The sequence below is a fragment of the Furipterus horrens genome, unplaced genomic scaffold, assembly GCF_987537825.1.
Source record: "Furipterus horrens unplaced genomic scaffold, mFurHor1.1.pri manual_scaffold_5, whole genome shotgun sequence".
Lineage (NCBI taxonomy): Eukaryota > Metazoa > Chordata > Mammalia > Chiroptera > Furipteridae > Furipterus > Furipterus horrens.
This window is the reverse complement of record NW_028327175.1, coordinates 11,466,069-11,488,791: the sequence shown is the minus strand read 5'-3', so window position 1 is coordinate 11,488,791 and position 22,723 is coordinate 11,466,069. Positions and strand designations below refer to the sequence as shown.

The 22,723-nt window shown below is 41.0% G+C and overlaps 1 protein-coding gene across 1 annotated transcript in view; it reads left to right on the top strand.

Moving 5' to 3' along the window:
• Positions 1 to 22,723, top strand: part of SPEF2 (sperm flagellar and cilia associated 2) — a 154,156-nt gene that overhangs the window by 51,915 nt on the left and 79,518 nt on the right. Inside the window, exons 10-17 of the mRNA XM_090276176.1 lie at positions 3,712 to 3,931; positions 5,452 to 5,606; positions 7,085 to 7,160; positions 8,515 to 8,576; positions 10,532 to 10,635; positions 12,970 to 13,226; positions 21,334 to 21,442; positions 22,454 to 22,611. Coding sequence (XP_090132302.1) covers positions 3,712 to 3,931; positions 5,452 to 5,606; positions 7,085 to 7,160; positions 8,515 to 8,576; positions 10,532 to 10,635; positions 12,970 to 13,226; positions 21,334 to 21,442; positions 22,454 to 22,611 — 1,141 coding nt within the window. The remainder of the gene's footprint in view (positions 1 to 3,711; positions 3,932 to 5,451; positions 5,607 to 7,084; positions 7,161 to 8,514; positions 8,577 to 10,531; positions 10,636 to 12,969; positions 13,227 to 21,333; positions 21,443 to 22,453; positions 22,612 to 22,723) is intronic.

Genomic DNA, 22,723 nt, shown 5'->3' with positions numbered 1-22,723 from the left:
GTTTACCTTGACTTACTCTTTATTCTTGATCACCAATTGTATTATTAAGGTGGTTCTGAGAAATGTATTCACCAAATCCTTGATCTGCTTATCTCCACAGGCAGATCAGGCCTCAGTTCTTTTCCTGACCTAAGCATTCAGTTCTCTTTGTGGTCAGTGTTCTATCCCATTGTCTTTGGCCACATTCTCCAACTCATACAGTGATGGAAGAGGCTTTCTCCTGCCGCCTTTGTGAGGAAGCATGCCCTTCCGATCAGGGTGCAAGCTGAACGTGCTTCTCGCACTGAGCAGAACTGTGGATGCTGTCACCCTGCTGTGTGGCACTGTTATGTGCCTCCAGCCGCCGCCTAAGAACTTCTTAATTAAGCACTTAAAGTCAGCAGTCACATTGCCTACACAAACAGCATTTCATTTGGTCTTTACAACAACTCCCAGGGATAGATATCATTATCATGGGAAGATGAGGGAATTGACCAGAGAGCAATGCAAGTAGGTAGCAGAACACAGTCATCTGATTAAGTCTCAGGCTGTTTCCTGTAAAATGGGTTAGATCACTGCATGACACAAAATCATTAGACATTAGGAACTTTCCACGTAAACTTGGCCTCGGCCTCCTAGCCTATTTTATTTTAAAATAACATAATTTCTCTGGTTTCGGTTGTTTTATTTAGATTTCTGTTCAATTAAGTAATGAATTTTTTTTCTGTAGGCCATCATCATATTCAAGCTTCCTACAGATAGAGTTCTTTGACAGCTTTTCCATTTCATTCATGGTTTTCATCTTTTCAAATGTTGCACTTAAATTAATTTTAATCATTTTTGTTTTCCTAAAATGTCATTTTCAAAATACAGTAATAAATTCAAATTTGTTAAAGTTGTAGATAACATTTTCTTTAAAAATTTTAAGTCTCCTTAAAATCCATTACTTTCTTCTGATTATGTTACAAAATTGATATTTGCAATTCTTCACTGTTGTTCAGAACTAGTAGCAATTTCTTTATCAGGATTGGCATGAACAAGTTTTAGAAATATATCAGTAAAAGGTTTCTCAATAGTTTCCTCTCTACTTTATCAATTTCCCTTTTTATGAGTCCATTCTTCTTTCTTTAATTAATTTATTTTAAAGTTTTTATTTTTGCTATTTTAATGCTTACTTTATTTGTTTCCCTTCTTTTTAAGTTTTAAGTCAATGCATTTCATGCCAAGGAACTACAAATTTTCCTCTAAGTAGACTTTGATCCCATCCCATATTTTAATAAATCTAGTGTTTTAATGTTCTTTTTGGACATTTGTACTTTTAACTTCTTTACATCAAGAAAAATTCAAAAAGAATGTTTTTAATTTTAAGTATCTTTTTCACATCTTTCAAAACTCAATTTCTACTTTTTTTTAATGTGTTTTATTGATTATAATATTACATTTGTGCCAATTTCCCTTCCCTCTGCTTCCCTCCACCTGGTGGCCCCCTCCCTCCAGTTGTCCCCCCCTTTTAGATCATGTCCATTAGTTGTGCATACAGTTCTTCTCAACCTCTCTCTGTCTATTCCATTCCCTCCTACCATGATCCTTAATTCCTATATCATCTCCCTCCCTCTCCCCATTCCCCCTCCCTGTTGACCTCCCCCCAATATGTTCCCCATACCTAAAGTTCTTTTTCCACTCTCGTTGCCTGTTTAGTTTGCCTTTGTTTCAATTCCCTAGCTTCTGTTGTTTCTTGTGATGCAGTTTTCATTTTAGATTTCATTGTCTTGATCCTCCTTTTTCTAAACCAGTCCCTTTAACATCTCATATAACAGTGGTTTGGATCTAATGAACTCTTTCAGTTTTATTTTGTCCTGGAAACACTTTCTCTGTCCTTCTATTCTGAATGACAATTTCGCTGGATAGAGTATTCGTGGTTGTAGGTTTTGGATTTTCATTACTTTGAATATTTCTTGCCAGTCCCTTCTTGCCTGTAGGGACTCCCTTGAGAAGAAGTCAGCTGATAGTCTAATTGGGACCCCTTTGTACATAATTCTTTTCTTCTCTCTTGCTGCTTTTAAGATTCTCTCTCTATTTTTAATTTTTGACATTTTGATTATAATGTGTCTTGGAGTGGTTCTCCCTGGGTCCAGTTTTTTTGGAACTCTCTGTGCTTCCTGGACCTGTAAGTCTATTTCCTTCCCCAAGTCTGGGAAGTTCTCCTTTATTATATTTTCACTCAATTTTTCAAGTTCTAGTTCATCTTCCTCGCTCTCTGGCAAACCAATGATTCTTATGTTGGGCCTTTTATAGCTGTCCCAGAGGTTTCTGATCCTCTCATCGTTGCTTCCCATTTCCTCTCGCTGCATTGGTTGACTGCTTGTTCCTTCTCCATATTCCGGTTTGTTGAAATGACCTCTGGATTTTATTTCCTCACCATCTGTCTCGTATGTGGTTTTGTTCCTTTCGTTATGAGTGTTTTTCGCTTCTTTCTCATCTTTTTCCAGATCTTTTGTGAATTCTGTAAACCACCTGATAACAATGGCCCAGAACTGAGCATCTGACAGGTTTCTTATCTGTTCATCTGTCAGGTTCTCCATCTGTTGCCTGGTGAGCTGTGCCACCGGGATTTCTATAGTTGTCTGCCTCATTTTGACAGATGCGTTTTGTTTTCTTGGGCCGGCTGTCCGGGGCAGTGCCTGTGTACTCGTCACAAGCCAGCGACCGGCGCCTGTCCGCGACCTATTTCGCAGCCCTGTGGTGCTTTCTTTGGGGGCGGGGGTCCAAGATGGATTCACACAGTTATTCAGCTAGGAGACCGGGATCCGTCCTCCCGCCCCCCTGGGCCTCACCGTTCAAGGCGATGTGGTGGCTGCTTTCCCCAGCGTTGGGGTCGCGAGCTGCCGGGGGTTCGACTGCAGCCGGGGTTGTTCTCCCTGCCGCTGTTCCAGGTGTGACCACAAACAGCACCGCCCCCTTTCGCTTGTCCTACCTGCCCAAAGAGCGCCGCTGGTTTATAACTTCATATGTTGGGCTTCCGTGTAGTTTTATTTTCTGGAATTTCTAGTTATCCTTTGTTTTGAAGTAGTTGTATTCCTCTCTAGTTGTAGAGGGAGACCTAGCACGTCCGTCTAAGCCTCCATCTTGGCTGGAAGTCCCCCAAAACTCAATTTCTAATTTTATTAAGCATTGCTCAGAGAATGTGCTCTGTAGGGTTTTTTTGCTTGTTTGTTTTTTGTTTTCCCTTTCTAATTGTTTGATCATTTCAGCAAGAACCCGAAGAAAACTGGGAGTTAAACATAGATGCCATATTGGGCATGAATGTTTTCTTTTATCTTCCTGTCTTTAAAAAATATGCAAGCTTAGTACTTGCATAACATAACAGATAATCTATTACTATTTTTTAGCTGCTTACTGATGATAACGTGGATTTAAGTATTGTTAATGCTCAACCTGGACTACAGTTTGTCTTAGTTAACTAATTATGCCTACTTTGATAAAATGTTAAGGATTTTAGAATTGGGTGTTTTGTTTTTTCTACTTCTATGTTGTGGGCTCATTTTTCTGTTCTCTAATATGAAAGTATTAATTCATGTTATTACTCATTTGTATAATCTAATTATTTAACTTATTGATTAGCTTTTGTTTGCTATAATTTGAATTTACTTTCAATATTCAAATTCCTTACATGCCTACATTCCACTTTTTAAGGATATTACTCTTTTGTTCGTTTCACTGTTTCTTTTGTAGAACATGGTCAGAGAGTGGGCATTACCAGAAGACATGGTTGATCGTTTACCATCCTCCAACAACGGCATATTGGGCCATGTGATTCACAGGCTAACTGAAAAAGCTTTTCCCCCTCAAGCTGAGTCAACAGTACCTGAATTACCCTCATTTGCTATTAAAGGGTGCATATTGGGGAAAACATTGAGTGGAAAAACTACAGTTCTAAAGTTTCTACAAAAAGGTAGAATTGATTTTTATGTTTGTAATTATTAGATTCTATTAACATTGACTGTAGCTGCAAATGGCTGTGTCTATAGGAAATATACACGAGGATCTGCTGATGTATTAGGAATATCTGCCATCAAGAATTTTATAATAAAATGATCAAATAATTTGTTGTCCAAGGGAGACACTTAGAAATAAAGAGTCATAAACTGTGACTGTCCCAGACAAATCTGGTTATATGGAGCTGCTCTATAATGATGACGCACAGTATAAATAGAAAAAACAAGTCTTAAATTCTTCCTGATAGATTTTACTTACTTTACCAATAGGTGACGTAGGATATTAATAGTTTGTCACAAATACAAGAGAAATCCACTTAATGTAATAATTTTAAATCTTCATGTTTGTTGTGTTCTCTGTTTTTAATGAAACTTTGGCTTTTTCTGTAAAAGCTTTTTTCAATTAGAAGCAAAATCACAGGTTTTCATCTGTTTGATGAGTATTTATTAATACAATATCATTAGTGTTTTTCACTGCAAAGCTCAAGGTTTGCACTGAGGCCAATCCATCTTGTACCATTTCAAGGCAGAGAAGGTAGGAGGCCATTACTGAGACATTAAAAAGACCTTCTTAAAAAGCAATTTGAAAAAATCACAATGAGATGCCACCACACATTTACTGTAAGAGGTATAATTTTTTTTTGACAAAATGGAAAATGATAAGTGTTGGTAAGGATGTAGAGATATTGGAATACATTGCTTGTGAGAATGTAAAATGGTAGACCCATTTTGGAAAGCAGTTTGATGGTTTCTTAATGAGTTAAAGAGTTACCATATGACCTCAGCAATTCCACTACTGGGTATATACCCAAAAGGATAGAAAACAGGTGTTCAAAAAAAGAAAAAAAAAATCCTGGTATAGGAATATTCATAGCAGTCTTATTGATAATAGCCAAAAATTGGAGCTAATCCAAATGTCCATCACCTGATGGATGACAAAACATGGTATATGCATACAATGGAATATTATTTATCCATAGGAAGGAGTGAGGTACTGATATATGCTGCAATGTGTATGAACCTTGAAAACATGTTGCTAAGTGAAAGAACTCAGGCACAAAGGCCACATATTGTATGATTCCACTGATAGGAAATATCCAGAATAGGCAAATCCATAGAAAACAAACTAGCTGTTGCCATGACAGGGGTAGGGTGATAGGAAGTGACTCCCTAATGGTTTTCCTTTTTGGATGATGAAAATTTTCTGCAACAAGATTGTGGCGATGGTTGAACAACATTGTGAATAACCTCAATACCACTGAAGTGTGTCTTTTAGAATGGTGAGAACAGTTAATTTTATCTTCTGTGAATTCTAAAATAATAATAATAATAATAATAATAATAATAATAATAATAATAATAATAAACAGCTTGATCCAGCAGATAGCTCTAGGGTGCCCCAAAGACAGCGTGAGAGGGGACAGCCAACATAGAAGGACAGTGTTGCCAATTTCCTAAACTGCCTTTTGTACTTCAGACTTTCCTATTCAGGTACTTTCTATTGACACTCTTCTCCAAGAAGCTGTCCAAGCATTTCATGACAATGAGACAGTCAGTGAGGCCCTGCCAGTTCAGAATGAAGCCAAAGGAAAGGTTCTGCCAGATCTGCATAGCAACGGAAGCCAGGCAAGTGTGATTTTAGTTATTTTTCTTGCACCTCGCATAGGAGATGTGAAGCTGGGTGGAATCTAAGAGATCTTCTAGACCAGAGATTGCTGAACTTTCCTCTAAAGGTCATGAGAGTAAATATTGTAGATCTTATGGGCCAAAAGGCAAAATCAATGGTATTAGGGGGTGCTTACATAATAAGAGAGAAATCTACCCCGATCCACCACCACTGGTTTCCCTGGGCGGGCCGCCCAGGGGAGTGGGTTGGCTTTGTGCCCGACAGTCACCTTCAGCTGGAGACACTCTTCTCAGGAAAGAGCCACTGATGGTGAGGGGGTGGAAGGGCTGAATTTCAAGGGGGTGGAGGGGAGGAGGGTGAGTACTGTGGGAGAGTTCACCAAGACACCAGCTCCCGGAGTGAGATTCTACTACTGAGAGCCTGGCAGCGGCCAGGCCAACAGCAGAGTCCCCATCATGTAGTGGGAGCCCGAGGCCAGTGCTAGAGCTGAGCGGGGACAGGGGCAGAGAGGGACACTCGGCTTAGTCACTAAGCTCACAATGGTGTCTTGTGGAGTTTTATGTGCCTGGGGACCATATAAAAACAGTCACCCCACCCCCCAAATTTGGTCCATAGGTCATAATTGGCAGATCTCTGATCTAAACTTATAGATGTCCATGTGGGGAGATGGGGGTGGGAGGGAGGTTAACCAGCATCACATTCCCATCATTACTGGGTCTTGCTACATTCTTGCATGAAGATTCTAGGGCAGGAAATAAGAGAATATGGCCCCACCTTGAGAAGCACGGTGTGGCCCAGTCCCGCATTTTATCAGGGAGACAGTAGAAACCCTAAGCATAATTTGACTGGGGTCTGAAGGCTTGTTAATGTCTAGGCCGTGACTGGGATCCCAGGTTCTGAATTCAGTACTCCTTCCCCTACCTCATGCTACCCCTGCAATGGAGTAAATTAACCAAGAATATAATTCAGGTCATTTGCACAAGCTGCAAAATAAGCATAATTTAACCATGAATTCCAACAATAACTGGGACTTTTCTTCATTGTGGGCTGCTCTGTTTTCCATGTTGTGGTGCTCTTCATGATCTAACCTCCAGTGTGCTAGACTATGCGCATGTCTGTCTTTATTTCCCATTCGGCTGGCTATCACTGCCACCTCCAGGACTTATCTTTCTAAGATAGGTTTCCATAAACTCCACTTCTTTCTCAGCTTCCCTTGTATTTTCAAAATGGCAGTTGCTGTATTTTACATAGTAATTAACGACCAATTGAAAGACATTCCACCGCAGGTTACTGTGTGTTTCCGTAAGCACTGTTATCCTTAAATTTTGTTTCTTTCCGGAAATTAGTCAGACTCTGTCTATCATTTCTGTCTTAGATAAAATAGCACATTTTTTTCAGACCTTACTTATAGAAATAAAATTAAGAATGCTATTAAAATATAACAATATTAAAAATATGTCCATGTGTGTGTTCTCCCCCAAAGGACCTGCAAAATAAATGTTCAGCTGATCCAGTTTCAGATGAAGCATTACCAGAACCAGAAGATAAAACTGCACTTAGTAAGTAAAATATCAAAGTAGATCATCCATCATTGACATTAGAGTGACAGACAGATAGCAAGCACATGTTTGTGAGCACAAACATGCTTTCAGGGAAAGAAAGGGGAGACAAGGGAGTTTCACATAGTTGTCTACATGGTCATTTGACAGACAGAGCAAAATAAATACAGACATCCTTAACCTTTGTCTACAACTGGGGATAAGAGACAAAAATGATAAGGAATCTTTTCATACTCCTGCAAGTATTGAAGTTGCTCAGTTTTGTTGTGTTTATAAAAACCACCAGCATACATCATCCTCCGTCTTCCGGGCTTTGCAGGAAGACAGGATTTCGTTGTTTCCTTTCAGCTGCACAGGTCTGGTGAGTGGGTACTGTTGGAGCCCCCTCTGCATGCTACTGCTTTGTTCACGGTGTTGAGGGAGGCTTCGGGGTCTGGTCTCTTCAGCTCCCCTGAACAGTGAGTGGTTCCTCAGATAACACTCAGTTCATTCCTAACCTTGGGCAAGACAAATAGAACCAAGCTTCCCAAACCTGATAAAAAAATTAGCTCCCTAGAGATCTGGGCTTCAGTCCTCCAGATCCTTGGTAGAACCATGGATTGAAAACAATTTTAATCCTCAAGTATATTTTCTATTTGTGCTAGTGAAGGCCTTGCCATATTCACTAGTTTCTTCGCTCTCTAGAATGAAGTTCAGATCCACCCGTGCTATCACCATTCTCGCTTCGCCAGTGGATAGTGTGTAGACTCCCTGTGAGCATGCAAATCCCCTAAATTAGTCAAGTTTTCCATCTTTCAGAAGGAGCTAATCCTCCCCTTATTTTAGTTGTTTGTTCCTTCCAGATAGTTTAATTGATTTTTAATCTAAGACTGTATAACCTATTTTGTTGCAGAAGTACAGTAATTACAAATGGATTCTGAAAACTGTATATATCCTTAGAATTTCACCCCAATCCTCTCTGGCTTCTAGAGTTTACTTATAGACTTTGTTTGTTACTTAAAACTAGATAATCCAGGAAAATAAAAATGTAAAGAATTAAACTTTTAACATTTCTTGAGAAACTTGGCTTGTTTTCTGAAAGGAAAACCCCACTTGGTTTCTGAAAAGAAAACCCTAAGTGTTCAAGAAGATATTGTCATGAGTGAGCCATACCGGAAGGAAGGAGTTGGGAAACACCCAGCCACACAGAGGCCAGGATTTTACCATTGGAGTGAGGGTACAGGGCATGCTGTGATAATTCTATTACTTCCTGCCTCCGAGTATCTCAGGCATAGCCGGATCCAATGACCCACATGTCCTAAACCATAGACGGCCAAATACTGCAGTTTGTTCTTACCACTTTTCCTGTTGCTAGGCTCTGACACAAGGAAAGCGTCAACATCTGAAGAAGTCGAATCAAGTGATAGTTTCTCTAAAGTAAGTATTGTAATCTAATTTGGGATCCTCATATATTGAAATGTGTCACACTTCCTTGGTTTTTGATTGTGTCTTCAGGCAGAATGAAATACCATTGGGTTCCTCTTTGGTTTGAAGTAAATCTGATGGTGAAATATTAGTGAAATATTTGATATTCTTTATATTGTTAATATTATTCATATCTGAAACAGTGGAAATTGATATTCATTTTTGCCAAGAAACACATTTTTTTAAATTTTAGACTTAATGCCAAATTTTTATTTATGTGTTTCTCTTTACCTGTTAATTTGTGACTTTTATTTTCTTTCAGACTCTCTTTACATTTAAAGACTTTTCCAAAATTAATCCTTAGTCTTATTGGTGACCCTACAGAATATCTTATTACTCTGTGAAACAATGTTTACAAAAATTCACTCACTATTGTTTTTAATGGAAACTTATCTTTAGTGCTTTGCTGTAAATGGAAACATTTTTTGTCATCGAATAGAATGACCAGATTAACCAAGTGGAATTTCATTTACTTTATTTTTATTATATTTTATTACTTTTTTATGTATTTTATCATGGACAAATTGTATAATATTTAGATTTCAAACTGTTTAAAGAGAGAAAGTTTTGGAAGGATATATACCAAACTGTAAACATGATGACCAAATAGGGAGGGAAATGAGTTTAGAGAAAGTGATGAAGGGAATCTTGTAATTTGTACTCTATGTACTGGAAATATAAATTATCAGCAAGGCTAACTGTATTTTTTATATTTACATTTATTGAGTTACATGCCCCACAAACCCCATATTCAGTTCAATTCAAAGGACATACTTTGATTCATACGCTGTTATAATGACTTGGGATCTATCACTGAACAAAAAAGACAGCGTTCTTGGACCTTATGGAGTTTACGTTTTAATAGAGGAAAACAGATAAACCACAAACACATAAATAAGGGAATTCTGTGGTCGATTAGATGGTGATGCTGCCCGGAGAGAAGATTAAGGCGTGGAGCAGAGCAGAGGGATCAGGGACACAGGCCTGGGACAAGGGGCGCCTCCTGGCTCCCACGGGGTCGGCCTCCTTGAGAAAGCGGAGTTTAAGCAGGCTGCAAGAAGATTGAGAGGGTCAGCGAGAACAGCTGGGTGACCACCGTGAGGCAGAAAGGTGCCTGGCATCGAGGTGGGTGAGGACTGAGAGAAGGGCAGAGAGAGATTCATGGAAAGGGAGAAGACTCAGGTCAGCCACGGCCTCGCGGGGAATGATTAAGACATTTGGAGTCAAAGGAGGAGTCTTTGCAGGGTCTGGAGCAGAGATGTACTATCATTCTACCTGAAGTGCTCACTCTCGTGGCCGAGTTAAGAACAGACCCTAGGGAAGTTGCTGGTGATACAGAGTGGCTTTGTTGAGCCAACCCATTCTAAGGTAACATTCTTGGCGAACATTCTAAGGCTGAGTGAAATAGAAAAGCTTACTATTTGAGGCCGAAAGCAGGTGGCAAAAAAGCAAAGCAGCAACAAGCGAGCAGCAAAAACCAGACAGAAAATGTATGGTGGTGTCACATGAAGAGAATGTCGCAGGACAAGAGCCACGCTTCTGCAGTTTACCCTGGAAGGCTGCAGCCTCTGCAGGTTACCCTGGAGGCACGCCCCGCTGCAGCCTCTGCAGGTTACCCCGGCTGCATGGCTTGAGTTGCTGGAACCAAGCAGAAGGCCTCATTCTTTTTGATTTGAAGTATCAGAGGATGAAGTTGGGGTGCTGAAAATAAAAGAGGAAGATCTTGGAAGGGAGGAAGCCCCATAGGGAGAACCTCAAAATCTGCATATGCAGATTCCTGAAATGCCTGGCTGACTCCAAAATTCTCAGTTGGTGTCTTCACCAGAGAACATGACCATTTAATGTTTTTTGCCTCCAAATATTTGGAATCTGACTTTTAAATCAGCACCCATTGTTTATTTTCACAGCTCACGGTGCGTGCTCAGCTTGGGGCAAGATCAGAAAAGATGCTGAAGAAAGGAAAAAGCGTTCCTGACCTGTTATTAGTTAGCATCCTGGTAAATGCTATTAAGTAGGTATTATTTTGCATCTATTTAATATATTCTCTACCATATAGAGATGTATAAAAGTAATATAGAAATATTTTTATTTTTAAAGTTGAATGAATACTACTTATCTACATAAAAAACATACTGCAAGATCAAGATATACTTTGTGATTTATTTCATTTCCCCCTTTACCAACCACGACTTTGTTCACCCAGATGTGAATTCAGGTCAGTTGCTATTCCATGTGGGAAATTCAAGGAGAAATCAGATTCTACTTGGCAAAGCCTAGGGACATGGAATGGAGTGGAGAAACCCTGACTGTGGGCTACCTCAATGTGCTCCCTTGGTTGTGTTCCGGAAGGAGGGGGTGAACCCAGGGATCCAAACATTGGGCAGTGGTGGGTGAGAAAGCAGCGAGAAAGCAGAGCTGCATGGGCAAGAAATAATTATGTGCGTAGCACAGAGGTGGTACGTGATGGGATGAACAAACATCAAAATAGGCTATAATTCTCTAATTTTTGTCCTTTCCAAGGATAAAGGATTCTCCCCGGCCCTCCTTGGTAATGCAGGAAACGGACAAATTAAAAGAAGCCATAGAAGCTCAGCTGATATATATAAGAAAGAGATGAGGCTTGTTAGCAAGATGGGAAAAAAGAGAATCAAAAAGGCTACTGGGAAGGGTTTGGGGAGCTTGGGTGGGTGAGGAAGTAGCTTCGGGGCAGCGGCGCCAAGTGGGAAGCAGTGAGCCTGAGGCAGGCGGGGAAGGGGCTTTTAGGAAGGTGTGATCTGCATCTGGAGTGGCCGCCCGTCCTTCAGTTGTGATGGGTCTTGGAACGATTGCTTCTTGAATGCAGCGCTGGAGAAATCGGGTCACAGGGACGCTCCCCCTCAGAGCTGGAAGGGATCTCATCTCAGAAGTGGCACAAAATATGTTTTACCTGCGGGACTCCTTGTTCAAAACAAAAGACTGTATAAGAAAAAAAACAGCTGTAAAGCAGATCTTAGCTTTGGCTTCAGGGGAGCTAGCATGTGTGTGGGCACATCACCATTGTCAGAACTTCTCTTTCCTCCATCCACCGTTCCGTCACCCCTGAGCCACCTCCCCAGCTCTGTGGTCACTTCGAAATTCTTTCACCCAATCCAAACCCATCCTTTGTCAATGAGGAAAGTAAGGCCCGTGGCAGGCAACCCAGTGATGCAGTCCAGTCATGGATCCGGTTAGTAGCGTAGTCAGAGCCAAGGCCCAGGTCTTCTTGCTCCAGGTGGCCTGGTGTCCTAATGCTGCAGCTGAACAAGTGTGACCTTGACCTCCTCTTCCGTCTGGAGTAGCTGCTGAGACCGTGGGTGGAGGAGAGACCATCCAGACCTGGGAGGTGCTCAGGAGACTTCTCCACCTTAGGCCAAGGGATCCACAAACCCATTTTGCAGAGTGCTTTACCACACTCTGCACAAGTTATAAAGCAAAAAAGCAGTCTTTTCCTGCACTTCATTGTCCTAACAGAGAAAGAAACAAGATCATCACTTTTAATCCAAACACCAAAATCTCGATTTTGCATAAATTAGAGGTTTAGAAGAGCAAAATTGAAGTTTATGCCCATTTCACGTTGTGTTCCAATTTAAAGCACCAAAATAGTCCTGAGAGCAACTGTTCTCCATACAGGATGCGGCACCGAGGGTCCTCACCCAACTTATAAATTAATAAGATAAGTAAGTCTAGCTTGAATTTTTCTAAGTTGCAATATAATAATCATCAGGTGTGGAGTGAAGGGATGGAGAGCCAGAGGCATTCAGATCAGGGAGGGATAACTCCATGCTGGTGGGGGACGGGCGGTAGGAAGAAGTTCCTGGGTTGGCATAGTGAATATCCACCACGTGCTAACCCCTGCACTGAGGTCTTAAAATGTACCATTTCAGCCCATTCTCACATCCACCCTGTGAGGTGTTATCCCACTGTGTATAGAAGAAATAGGTTCATAGAGAAACTGCCTGTGAACACAAGCTAGAAAATGCAATTCATACTCATCCATACTTATATAACAGTGAGGACATCAGTTTGTTCGAAGTAAACAGCTCAAAGTTGTGGGAGAGAAGACGTTCTAGGTAAGTAAGTTGTGTCCAGTTGGTTTTAAATACCATGTTATGACCTCTGCAATCGACTTGGTGGGCAGCAGGCACCCACAGAAGGATTGTAAACCAGTGAATGATTAGTTAACCTACCTTTAGCTATAAAGAAATAAGATTCATACCAGAGGAGGTTATGGAATTGAAAGAAAGATAAGGGCAAGATTAATTGTATTATTATTTCCGAAGTACTTGTATCTACCGAGATGTTTATGGCATGTCTGTTTTTCACGTAGTCAGATACCTGTGGATCAAGGCTGGGTCCTGGATGGTTTTCCCATGACGTTAAACCAAGCAAAGCTTCTGGAGGAAGCTCTCACAGGCTGCAACAGAACCCTCATAGAACTGCAGGGAAAGAAAGCGCAAAAACACACACTGGCTGTCGATCCTACAGCTACCCAAGAAGTGCCTCTTCCCCCAGCCGCACTTGATTTTGTCATGTTATTAGATATTTCAGATAATTTCTCACTGGGTCGCATGAACGACATCATGGGTAAGTTGGACACCTCCTTTCATTTTATTTTACTTTTGATGATCTTGTTTACAAGTTAAATTTCTTTAAAATACTGGTTATCCTAAAATTTAATTCTTTTTTTTTCTGATACTACCTATCTGGAGTTAGTGCAGACTCAGTCCCACAAATTGGCCCCCAATTATAGATGTAAACCTCAAGTCATGGATCCCCAGGCTACTATCACTTCTTTCCAACTTGACTACAAACTTGAGGGTCCCATGACCCCTCCTCAGGTTTGATGATTTGTTATCATGGCTCACAAGACTCAGGGAAACACTTTCTTCAACTGTTACTGGTGTATTATAATGGCTCTATCCCCCTGGCTGGTTTGGCTCAGTGGATTGAGCGTTGGCCTGCAAGCTAAGTGTCGCTGGTTCGATCTTCCAGTCAGGGCACATCAGAGAAGGAAAACTCTGACTCCAAAAAACCTCCGCTGCCTTGCAGCATACCTCTTCAGGGGAAAGGCTAAGGGAGTAAACCCCGACAGAAAATCCGGAGCCAGAGTCCCTAAGGCGGTTTGACGTTGTAGTCAACACCGGCAACTCCTGCGGCGCACCTGAAGCCAAGCTGTATTGACTCCGTCTTTCCCTTGGACCCTTCAGCTGCGAAGAGAGGGGGGGTCTGCTGCATGGGCAACAGCAGACCCTCCATATCACCCTGCCCAGGCTCTGTAGCTTCAGCTTCACTGGAGAGGACACTCCAGCGTCATTGCAAGATGTCGATTCAACACGGGAGGAGACAGATACCGTGTCACTCCCTAGTCGGACTGCACAACCATTCTCGGCGGTGCAGATAGACTCTTAAGAAGCTACACCATCGTCTCTCGAGATGGACAGCTGCCGACGGATAATGGCTCTTATAAAGGATACAGATGAACCGCCAGGTGAAGGGGTATCTGGGGCAAGGTCTGGAGGAGTCCCTGTGGAGCTTAGAATGCACCATCCTCTCAGCCCATGAATGCCTTCACCAGCCTGGAGGCTCTTCGGGACCCTTCTTCAGAGTTTTTAGGGAAGTTCCACTATGTAGGCACCCTTGGTTCAATCACTGGGCATTGTTGTTAGCTCTGTCCCCAACTCCTCTTCTGCTCCCTAAAGACCAGGAAGTGGGCTGAAAATTCCAGCCCTCTAACCACAATATGGCTGACTACTGTGACAACCAGATCCCAGCCTCCAAGAGGTACCGCATTGCCATAAACTCAGATAAGGTTGAAAGGGGCTTATTGTGAATAACAAAAGATGCGCCCAATCTACTAAATATGAGAATATATTCGCCAACAATACAGCTGATAAGGGGTTAACACCCACAATTTATAAAGAACTCATACTGCTCAACACCTAAAAAAACAAACAATCTAATTTTAAAAAATGAGCAGAGGATCTAAATAAACACTTCTCCACAGAGGATATACAGCTATCATCAATAGACATGAAAAGATGCTCCACATCACTAATCATCAGAGAGATGCAAATTAAAACAGTGAGCCATCACCTCACACTTGTCAGAATAGGTCCACAAATGACAAGTGTTGACAAGAATGCGGAGGAAAGGGCCACACTCATTCTTATTTTGAGCTTGCTTAATTTTGAGATCCTTTCATTGTTTAGTTCAATAAAATGACAGAACCATTAGATATTACTTCAGCTGTTGAGCCTAGTACAGCAGTTCCTCTCTATATCGCGGTTCACTTATTGCAGCCTCACTGTATTGAGAGATTTAAAAAAATATTATATTTAATTATTTATCGCAGATTTTTCACTATATCACAGGATTTTGTGGTACTGTATATGTATGTTGCTAAAGTTATGTAGGTTTAAGAGTGCAGAATATGTTTAAGAACATAAGTAGTGTGTATAAAAGTGTGAAAAAGATTAATAAGGGAGTGGGAAAGGTTAATAAGGGACTGGGAATGGTTTATAAGTGTGTGGGAAGGTTTATAAAGCCCTAAAATATATATAAATACTAAGATAAATGTAAGGTTCCTACTTTGTGGATTTTCACCTATCGTGGGGAGGTCTAGAATGTAATACCCATGATAAGTGAGGGAATACTGTAGTTTAAACTGGTTGCTGTTCACCACATCTCAAAGGGGAAACGTTACTTCTCTCCATACTAGGGATTGGAAGTTGTACTGACAGTAGTGATGATTCTGCTTGTTCAGCCAACTCCCCCTTCCTGTTTGCGGGGGAGCGGAGGGTTGGCTGAGAACACTGCCCTTCCGTGGCCATCTGGTGGCAGAACAGGGTTCTGACCTCAAGATAAATCTAACTTGAAAGTAGGTGATAAAGTGCACACAGACATCTATGGGTCAGAGGACCCCTGAAAGCTGGTTATAACCCTACAAGGACCCCAGAAGATTTGCCTGCCCTCCTGTAGCTCCATTGGAAGAATATTGCTGTATATTTCAAAAAATAGAAGGAAATCAATTGGCAAAACTTTTCAAGAAATTCAATTCAATCCAGTTTGAGTTTTTTCAATTTCCTATCAAAATTATTGAACAAATAATTCTGGTAGATTGGTGGAAACTGATATTAACATCTAAATAGTTTAATTTCTTAATTCTAGACCGATGACTTACAACGGGGCTTTAAAAAGGCCCTTTCTCTACTACTCCAGGGAGAATTTCTCCTTTTTCAAATTTTATGCTTGTATGTATATAAATAATCTTATTTCCTACTCTTAGAAATTGGTATTGAAGCATAATGTGACTTTTTTCCTTTTTATCTTAGAATTCTAATGTTGTATACTTCTAGGTCTTAAGTGAACTGAAGTGATAGCTCCGTTAAGGCTATCTGAACCATGGGAACCGGTGTGCAGTCACTGAATTCATAGTTCGTACTTGTTTGGGTTGGACCTGAGTATGCTAAATGTGTGTCCACAGTTTGGAAATCAATCTGCAGCTTTCATGCTCATGTACTTTGTGAAGAAAAAGTATTACTCTTTCATATCTTAAGATTTTTCTATCTTAAACTGTAAGATTTAAATGGTCTTTGAGAGATCATTTTGTTACAGAGTTGGGGGGAGGGGCCAAAAATTCCCTAGAGCCTCTGGTTTGGGGAATAGGGAATAGGACTCAGTGGAGCACACTTATTGTTCCTAAGAGATTCTTTTGCATATCTATGGCAGGTGGCTAGTGTCTTAGTTATGCAAATAGCTTTGGTCCTTCTGGGTGTCAAGGAAATGGGAGGGACATTGACAGTAGAATGGTGACACAAAGCTTATGGGGCCTATGGAAATTCTACGAGTGGGCGCCACTGGTCACCATATAGCCACTGTGTCACAGGCTGCAGTCAGGCATTTAAAAATGAGGTGGCAGCCATTAAGGGGGGAACTCCACGTGGTTTTCAAGGAGGTAGAAGGGGAGAGCCGCACAGGCTGAAAGAGAACCACATGGTTCTGGAATAAGAGCTAAAAAACACCACAACACAGATAAAACCTCCCCAGTCTGGCACAAATGATTGGGAGCTGCCAGTAAAGCTGACCTGTGTCTGGGAAATCCATGGACCTCTATTTTCCTAGAAGGACTTTTCTATTCTAAAACTAGCCTGGTTTGGCAGGGGGAACCAGAACTATGTGTTTATGGGTGTGTTAAAGAAAGTAAGACAACGCCAGAAATCCACCATTAATCTAAAGCTGTATAACCTTTAAGGAAAACTCTGACTCCAAAAAACCTCCGCTGCCTTGCGGCATACCTCTTCAGGGGAAAGGCTAAGGGAGTAAACCCCGACAGAAAATCCGGAGCCGGAGTCCCTAAGGCGGTTTGACGTTATAGTCAACACCGGCAACTCCTGCGGCGCACCTGAAGCCAAGCTGTATTGACTCCGTCTTTCCCTTGGACCCTTCAGCTGCGAAGAGAGGGGGGGTCTGCTGCATGGGCAACAGCAGACCCTCCATATCACCCTGCCCAGGCTCTGTAGCTTCAGCGTCATCGCAAGATGTCGATTCAACACGGGAGGAGACAGATACTACCATGTCACTCCCGAGTCGAACTGCACAGCCATTCTCGGCGGTGCAGATAGACTCTTAAGAAGCTACACCATCGTCTCTCGAGACGGACGGCTGCCGACGATAACCTTTAAGTAAACAATTCCTTTTCTTTTCACCAAACTCTGATATTGAGAGCTATGCTTTGTGGCAATGGGCAATGGAGCCCCTCATAACTGAACAGCCCGTGGGGTCTGTTTCAATTTTGCCAATACACTCTCCTTACCTTAAGCAAAAGCTCACCTAGACTGTTTTAAACAGATAAAACTCTATCCTTCTTAAATAGCTTGTTCATTCACATATTCATGTATTATTTACTGTATGCTGTGCAAGGCACAGGAAGAAATGGATCCTGCCTTCAAAGAGTTTATTGGGAATTATAGATGAAGAACCAAGGAGTTACACAGTAGAGAGCTGTGTGTCCCACATGACAGTCACCAGCCACACATAGCTATTTCAATTAATTAAAATTAATAAATTAAAAATTCAGTTCTTCAAGTCGCACTGGCCACATTTCATGCTAGTGGCTACCACATCAGACAGCACTGACGTAGAATGTTTCCATCACCTCAGAAAGTTCTGTTGGATGGCATTGGTAGCGTGATAAGAGCTAAAATGCACCATTAGTAAATATTTATCAAACATCTATAATGTGCCAGTAATTGATACTACAGAAGTAAGGGCAAGTGCCTATCCTTGAGTAGTTCACAGGGTGGCACTAGAAGAAACAAAGTAAGCTGCTTATTATAATATATCCCGTTCTGTGCTATAATAAGTGTGCCCACATAGAGAGGGCTGAGACAGGGAGGAAAATAGAAACATACTTGTAAGCCTTGGTAGGTTAGCATGGTCCATCTAGCAAACAGCAAGGACCTCCATAGTGCTGGAGGGAGTAAGCTATGGAGGAGTGGCAGACAGAGCCTGGAGATTGGACAGAGGCCGGATGAAGAGTCTTGCCCCAAGCTAAGGTGTTTTGACTTTATCCTGAAGCCAAGTGAAATCAATGCATTATATTAAAGCTGAGATTTAATGCATTTAGATATGCTTTTCATAATGGTCATTTGGCTTCAGTGTGGAGCGTGCACTGGAAAGGAAATGAGATTGGAAGCAATGAAATGAGTAAGAAAACTATTACCACCTGAAAAATGACAAACGCCTTAAGACAGCTATAAGAAGCAGGATAGGAAGAGTCAGCTTCAAGCAGTATTTAGGGGGGGGCGCTCCTAAACCCAGTGATCATTTCGGTTGGGGGAGGTAACATAGGGAGAACAGGATGACCTTAAGTTTCTGAGTTGCACAGCTTTTTGAATGATGATACCACTCGCTTAGAGAGGATGGAAAGAACACATAAGAATATCTTAGGAACATGTTGAGCTCAAAGTGCTTGTGGAGCTTTTAAGCTAAGATGTTAGAGAGCAGTTCTATAAATGGGTCTAGATATTCTGAGGAAAAAGTGCACTAAAGTTATGGACTTGCAGTAGGGTAAATCATCTAAAAGGAAAAATACAATTTAAAAAATATTCAGGATGACACCCAAGAAAACATGAAAATGTAATGTGGAGAGCAAAAGGACTGCTTAGAAACAGCAGCGCTAAAGAAAGAAAGAAAGCCGGGGTGAGTAGCATCTCGTATGCTAAAGGAAGATGGATTTTCAAAATAAGGGTGTTGTACTATCTTCCTCCCGGACTGGTGGGGGCTGGGGTCCTGAGGCACGGGCTGAGAGTCACTAGGGTCAGGTGCAGCATGCTGTCACATGCTTGGGGTCCGTGAAGAAGCCAGAAGAACAGCATCACAGAGGGGCAGCCTACAGCCCAAGCCAGGTGGGCTCAAAGGCTGAACCTAAGTCCAGCCAGGGCAGGTCAGAGAGGAATGGACCAGACTGAAAGCCAACAGGCAGGAGACCAGGGACACCAAAGGAGAGGGGACATCCAATGTAGGAGTACGGAGGTGACAGAATGGAAGAGTGGGCAGCTATGCCTGGGTTTTTAGCCAGTGTCTCAGGCTGTCGCCAGCCTGGGAGGGAGCAGCAGTGTTCATCCTGTGCTGAGAGGTGCAGAGAGATTGTGAGCGCAGCACCCCTAACCTTTGTGCCACAGCGACTGACAAGGAGCAGGAAGGGGCTTCCAGGGCTGATGCTGTTGGTTTCTCATCTGGGTGCTGTCTTCAGTCTGGGAGGTCATTGGGCTGTATATTGATGTATGCATTCTATTTGGCAAATGCAATTCAATACACCCCTTAAAACTTAAGTCCAGAGCAGGGGGTCAGATTGACTGGGATCAAATCTCTTCTCTGCCCTCTATGAACAGTGCAATTTGGAGCCAATTATGGAGTTTGCAATCCTGCTTCACAGGTTTTTAGTGACTATGAAATAATGGAATATGTGTAAATATATTTAAGAACTGTGTGCCAAATTTTAGCTATAGCTGTGACAGAGAAATAGGTAAGGACTGAAACTGATCCACTGGCCTTGATGGGTTTGGTGACTAGGCTGAGAGCTGTCTCACAGGAGTAGCGGAGAAGGAAGGATGGACTCCATGGCTGAGGCGTGGATGGGAGGTGAGGAGGTGGGTGGAGAGTGTGAGTGGAGATAGTTTTCAACATGTTTGTCTCTGTAAGAAAGTATTTATTTATTATTATTTCTGTAGCATTCTTTCTCTCTTTATTTGAGAAAAGCGTACATGTGTATCAAAGATCTCAGAAGATTTTTAAGCCAGGGAGTTAGCGTGGTTACAAGTCACAGGGTTGTGTATTTTTCTTCAAAGAAGTCTGCCTGTGTTAGTTTAAGTCTTGGAAACAGAGATGAATGTCGTCTGAGGCTGGTATAGCCAAGGGACACAAACACTGAAGTTATTAGATGAGGGAGAGACCTTGAAGTGTTCGACCATGCAACTCTGGTTTGCTAGCAAATAAAGTGAAATCAGAATAACGCTGGTAATTTGGGGGGAAAGGATGTTTAGAGACTGGCTGATGTTGGAGAGATTCATTGGCTCTATGTGAGCACTGGACAGGTAATAGGAGTTTTAAGTCATTAGGGCTGCAGAGATAGAGCCATTCAGGGTGACTGCAAAATCCAGGCCGTGGCCATGGTAGTAAGTGCTGGGAGTAGAGAGACAGGAAGGGGCTGATGCGTGGGTGGGGTTGAGGGGAGAAGGGTACTCACCCATGTGCTGAAGACCCTGACAAACAGGAGAAAGTGGCCATGAAATGGGGCACAACAGCATCTCCTGAGAAAAGCCCCACAATTTTCTTCAGTTACCCATTGCTGATGTTTGTAATCTTTTGAGTTTAATAAATAACCTACAAGCATTATTCTGTATTCTAAATCCATTTCTTCTTTTTCTACCACGAATGTAGATGGAGGGTAATTGATTGTTATATCCTGTGACGGTCCTTCCTTTTCTTAAACACTATCAATTTATTCACTCTTCTATGTTCTCTTTCATTGAGTGGGTAATTATAATTTTCTAAAAATCTAGTTCAAGGCTATTTTCCCTCTATGATTTTCCATTTAGTCTAAGTTCATGAGTATTCTGGACTTTATACTATTATTCCTGAATAGGACTCAGTCAGAGCTTTTGGGATTGTTTTTGTTATTGTATTTGGTCTCTTGTGGTCTAGTCCTTTATATTTATTCTATAGGGAAAGATCATAAAGTCTAGAAAGAAAGATAAATTACTTTATTGTACTATAATAAAATATTGATGAATATTTTTATGCATATTTGACTTTATGTCCACCCTGTTACTTCATTCTTAATTTTTACATTATGGTAGCAATTTTCTAATTGTTGCTTAGTCTGTTGTTCATGATGACCCAGCATTTTTCATTCCCCTGTCTTTACAGTGAATCCCGAGAACTTCCCCACTGAAGCCACGACTCCTCTTTAGTGTTGTATTTTGCATTTTCTCCGATTTCTGAGGAAAATTGAAATTTTGGCCTCAAAACTACACTTGTCCAACGTCTTATTAAACAATTTTAGTAATTTTGGATCAAAGGCAGGACTATATATCTGTGTGACTTTTTTTGTATTGGTATATTTTAACAATGCTATTGCAAATTTGACTGGTGTTGCAAATTATCTAATTAAGTCATTTTCGTGTCATAGCTGAAGCATTTCCAACTGAAACTCTTCATGAAGATATCAATCAACGTGTAGCTGCTAAAATCGAAGATACGAATGCTGACCAGAATTTAAGAGACCAAATACAGCACAGGTGAGTTTAAAATTCAATGTCCTGCTTCTTGTCCTTTGAGCAGACTGACAGTTAGTCACATTGGGATCATAAGATCTAGGGAAAAGATGTATTTCTTGGCATACAGTCTTTTACAGGTGAAACAAAACTAAGGATCTTTGATGTGGAGTCAGAGCACTAACCACCATAACCCGGAGAAAAGAGTTAAATCAGGCAGCACTCCCCTCTGCAGTTCCATGAACTTACCAATTCATTATGTGGAATCCTAATCCAGCCCCTAATTCAGTCCCTATTCAGCAAATGCCAACAAAGATCGTGAAGTTTAAAGAGCTAGGCATGAGACTCCAGAGTGTAGTTCCAAAACTACTTCTGTTTTGCTAAAGTGAAGTTAACTTAAAAAAGAAATTGGTTGTCTGAAATCTTCCCATTGGAAAAGAAAATGTAGATAATTTTATGAAACCTTGTGGAGTCTAAAAATACAGTGATTTACAGGGACAAGTAATGTGAGTGACATTATACCTGTCATCTCTCAAGGAAGACAGGAAAGCTTCAAGAATCATTCCGAGAATATTTCTGACTTATATACAGCAACTAAATCTGAAGCATCTCCTCTTACTCAAAGATCTCTTCCTTCAATTTCTATCCCTAAGAAAAGAGTTGATGACGTAGATAACTTAGCTTGCAGTTGCCATCAAAAGTGTGTTCAGTTCTACTGTGAGTGCAGGTCATCTTTCCTCATATTTTCACTTTGAGAGCTGAAGTAGAGCTAAAGCTTTCCTGAAATGATTCCATTTTCAAATCTTTCTCTACTCTTTCATATACCTCAAACATATGGCTTGATGGATGGCATTAAATAATTTCTTCTTTAAAGTGAAAATTCTTCCATTGCCCGTAGAGTTCTTAAAGTTGGTTTTTCAGATTTAACTACATTGGCAGCTTATTTTTCATTATGCATACCCCATAAATCACACTTCACGTTACTCAAATGTTTCAATCAGTATGTAATATTAATATAATATTTTGATTTTGTAGAATTATAGGTTTCTTGGACAACTGGACTTCACTGGAGCACTGGTTTTCGGAACCGGAAAATATTTTGATAAAAATCAATGCTGAAGTAGATAAAGAATTCTTATGCCAAAAAGTGAAGGAAATATTTATAAATGAAATAGTAAAAAAAGAGAATAAAGGTAACTACATTTCTTTATAATTTTGAGCTTATATAACCAAAGTGTGTGGTTTTAATTAAGAAGAAATGAAAGTGTGATCTCAAAGTTCTCTCTTCTATTTGCACTATCTACA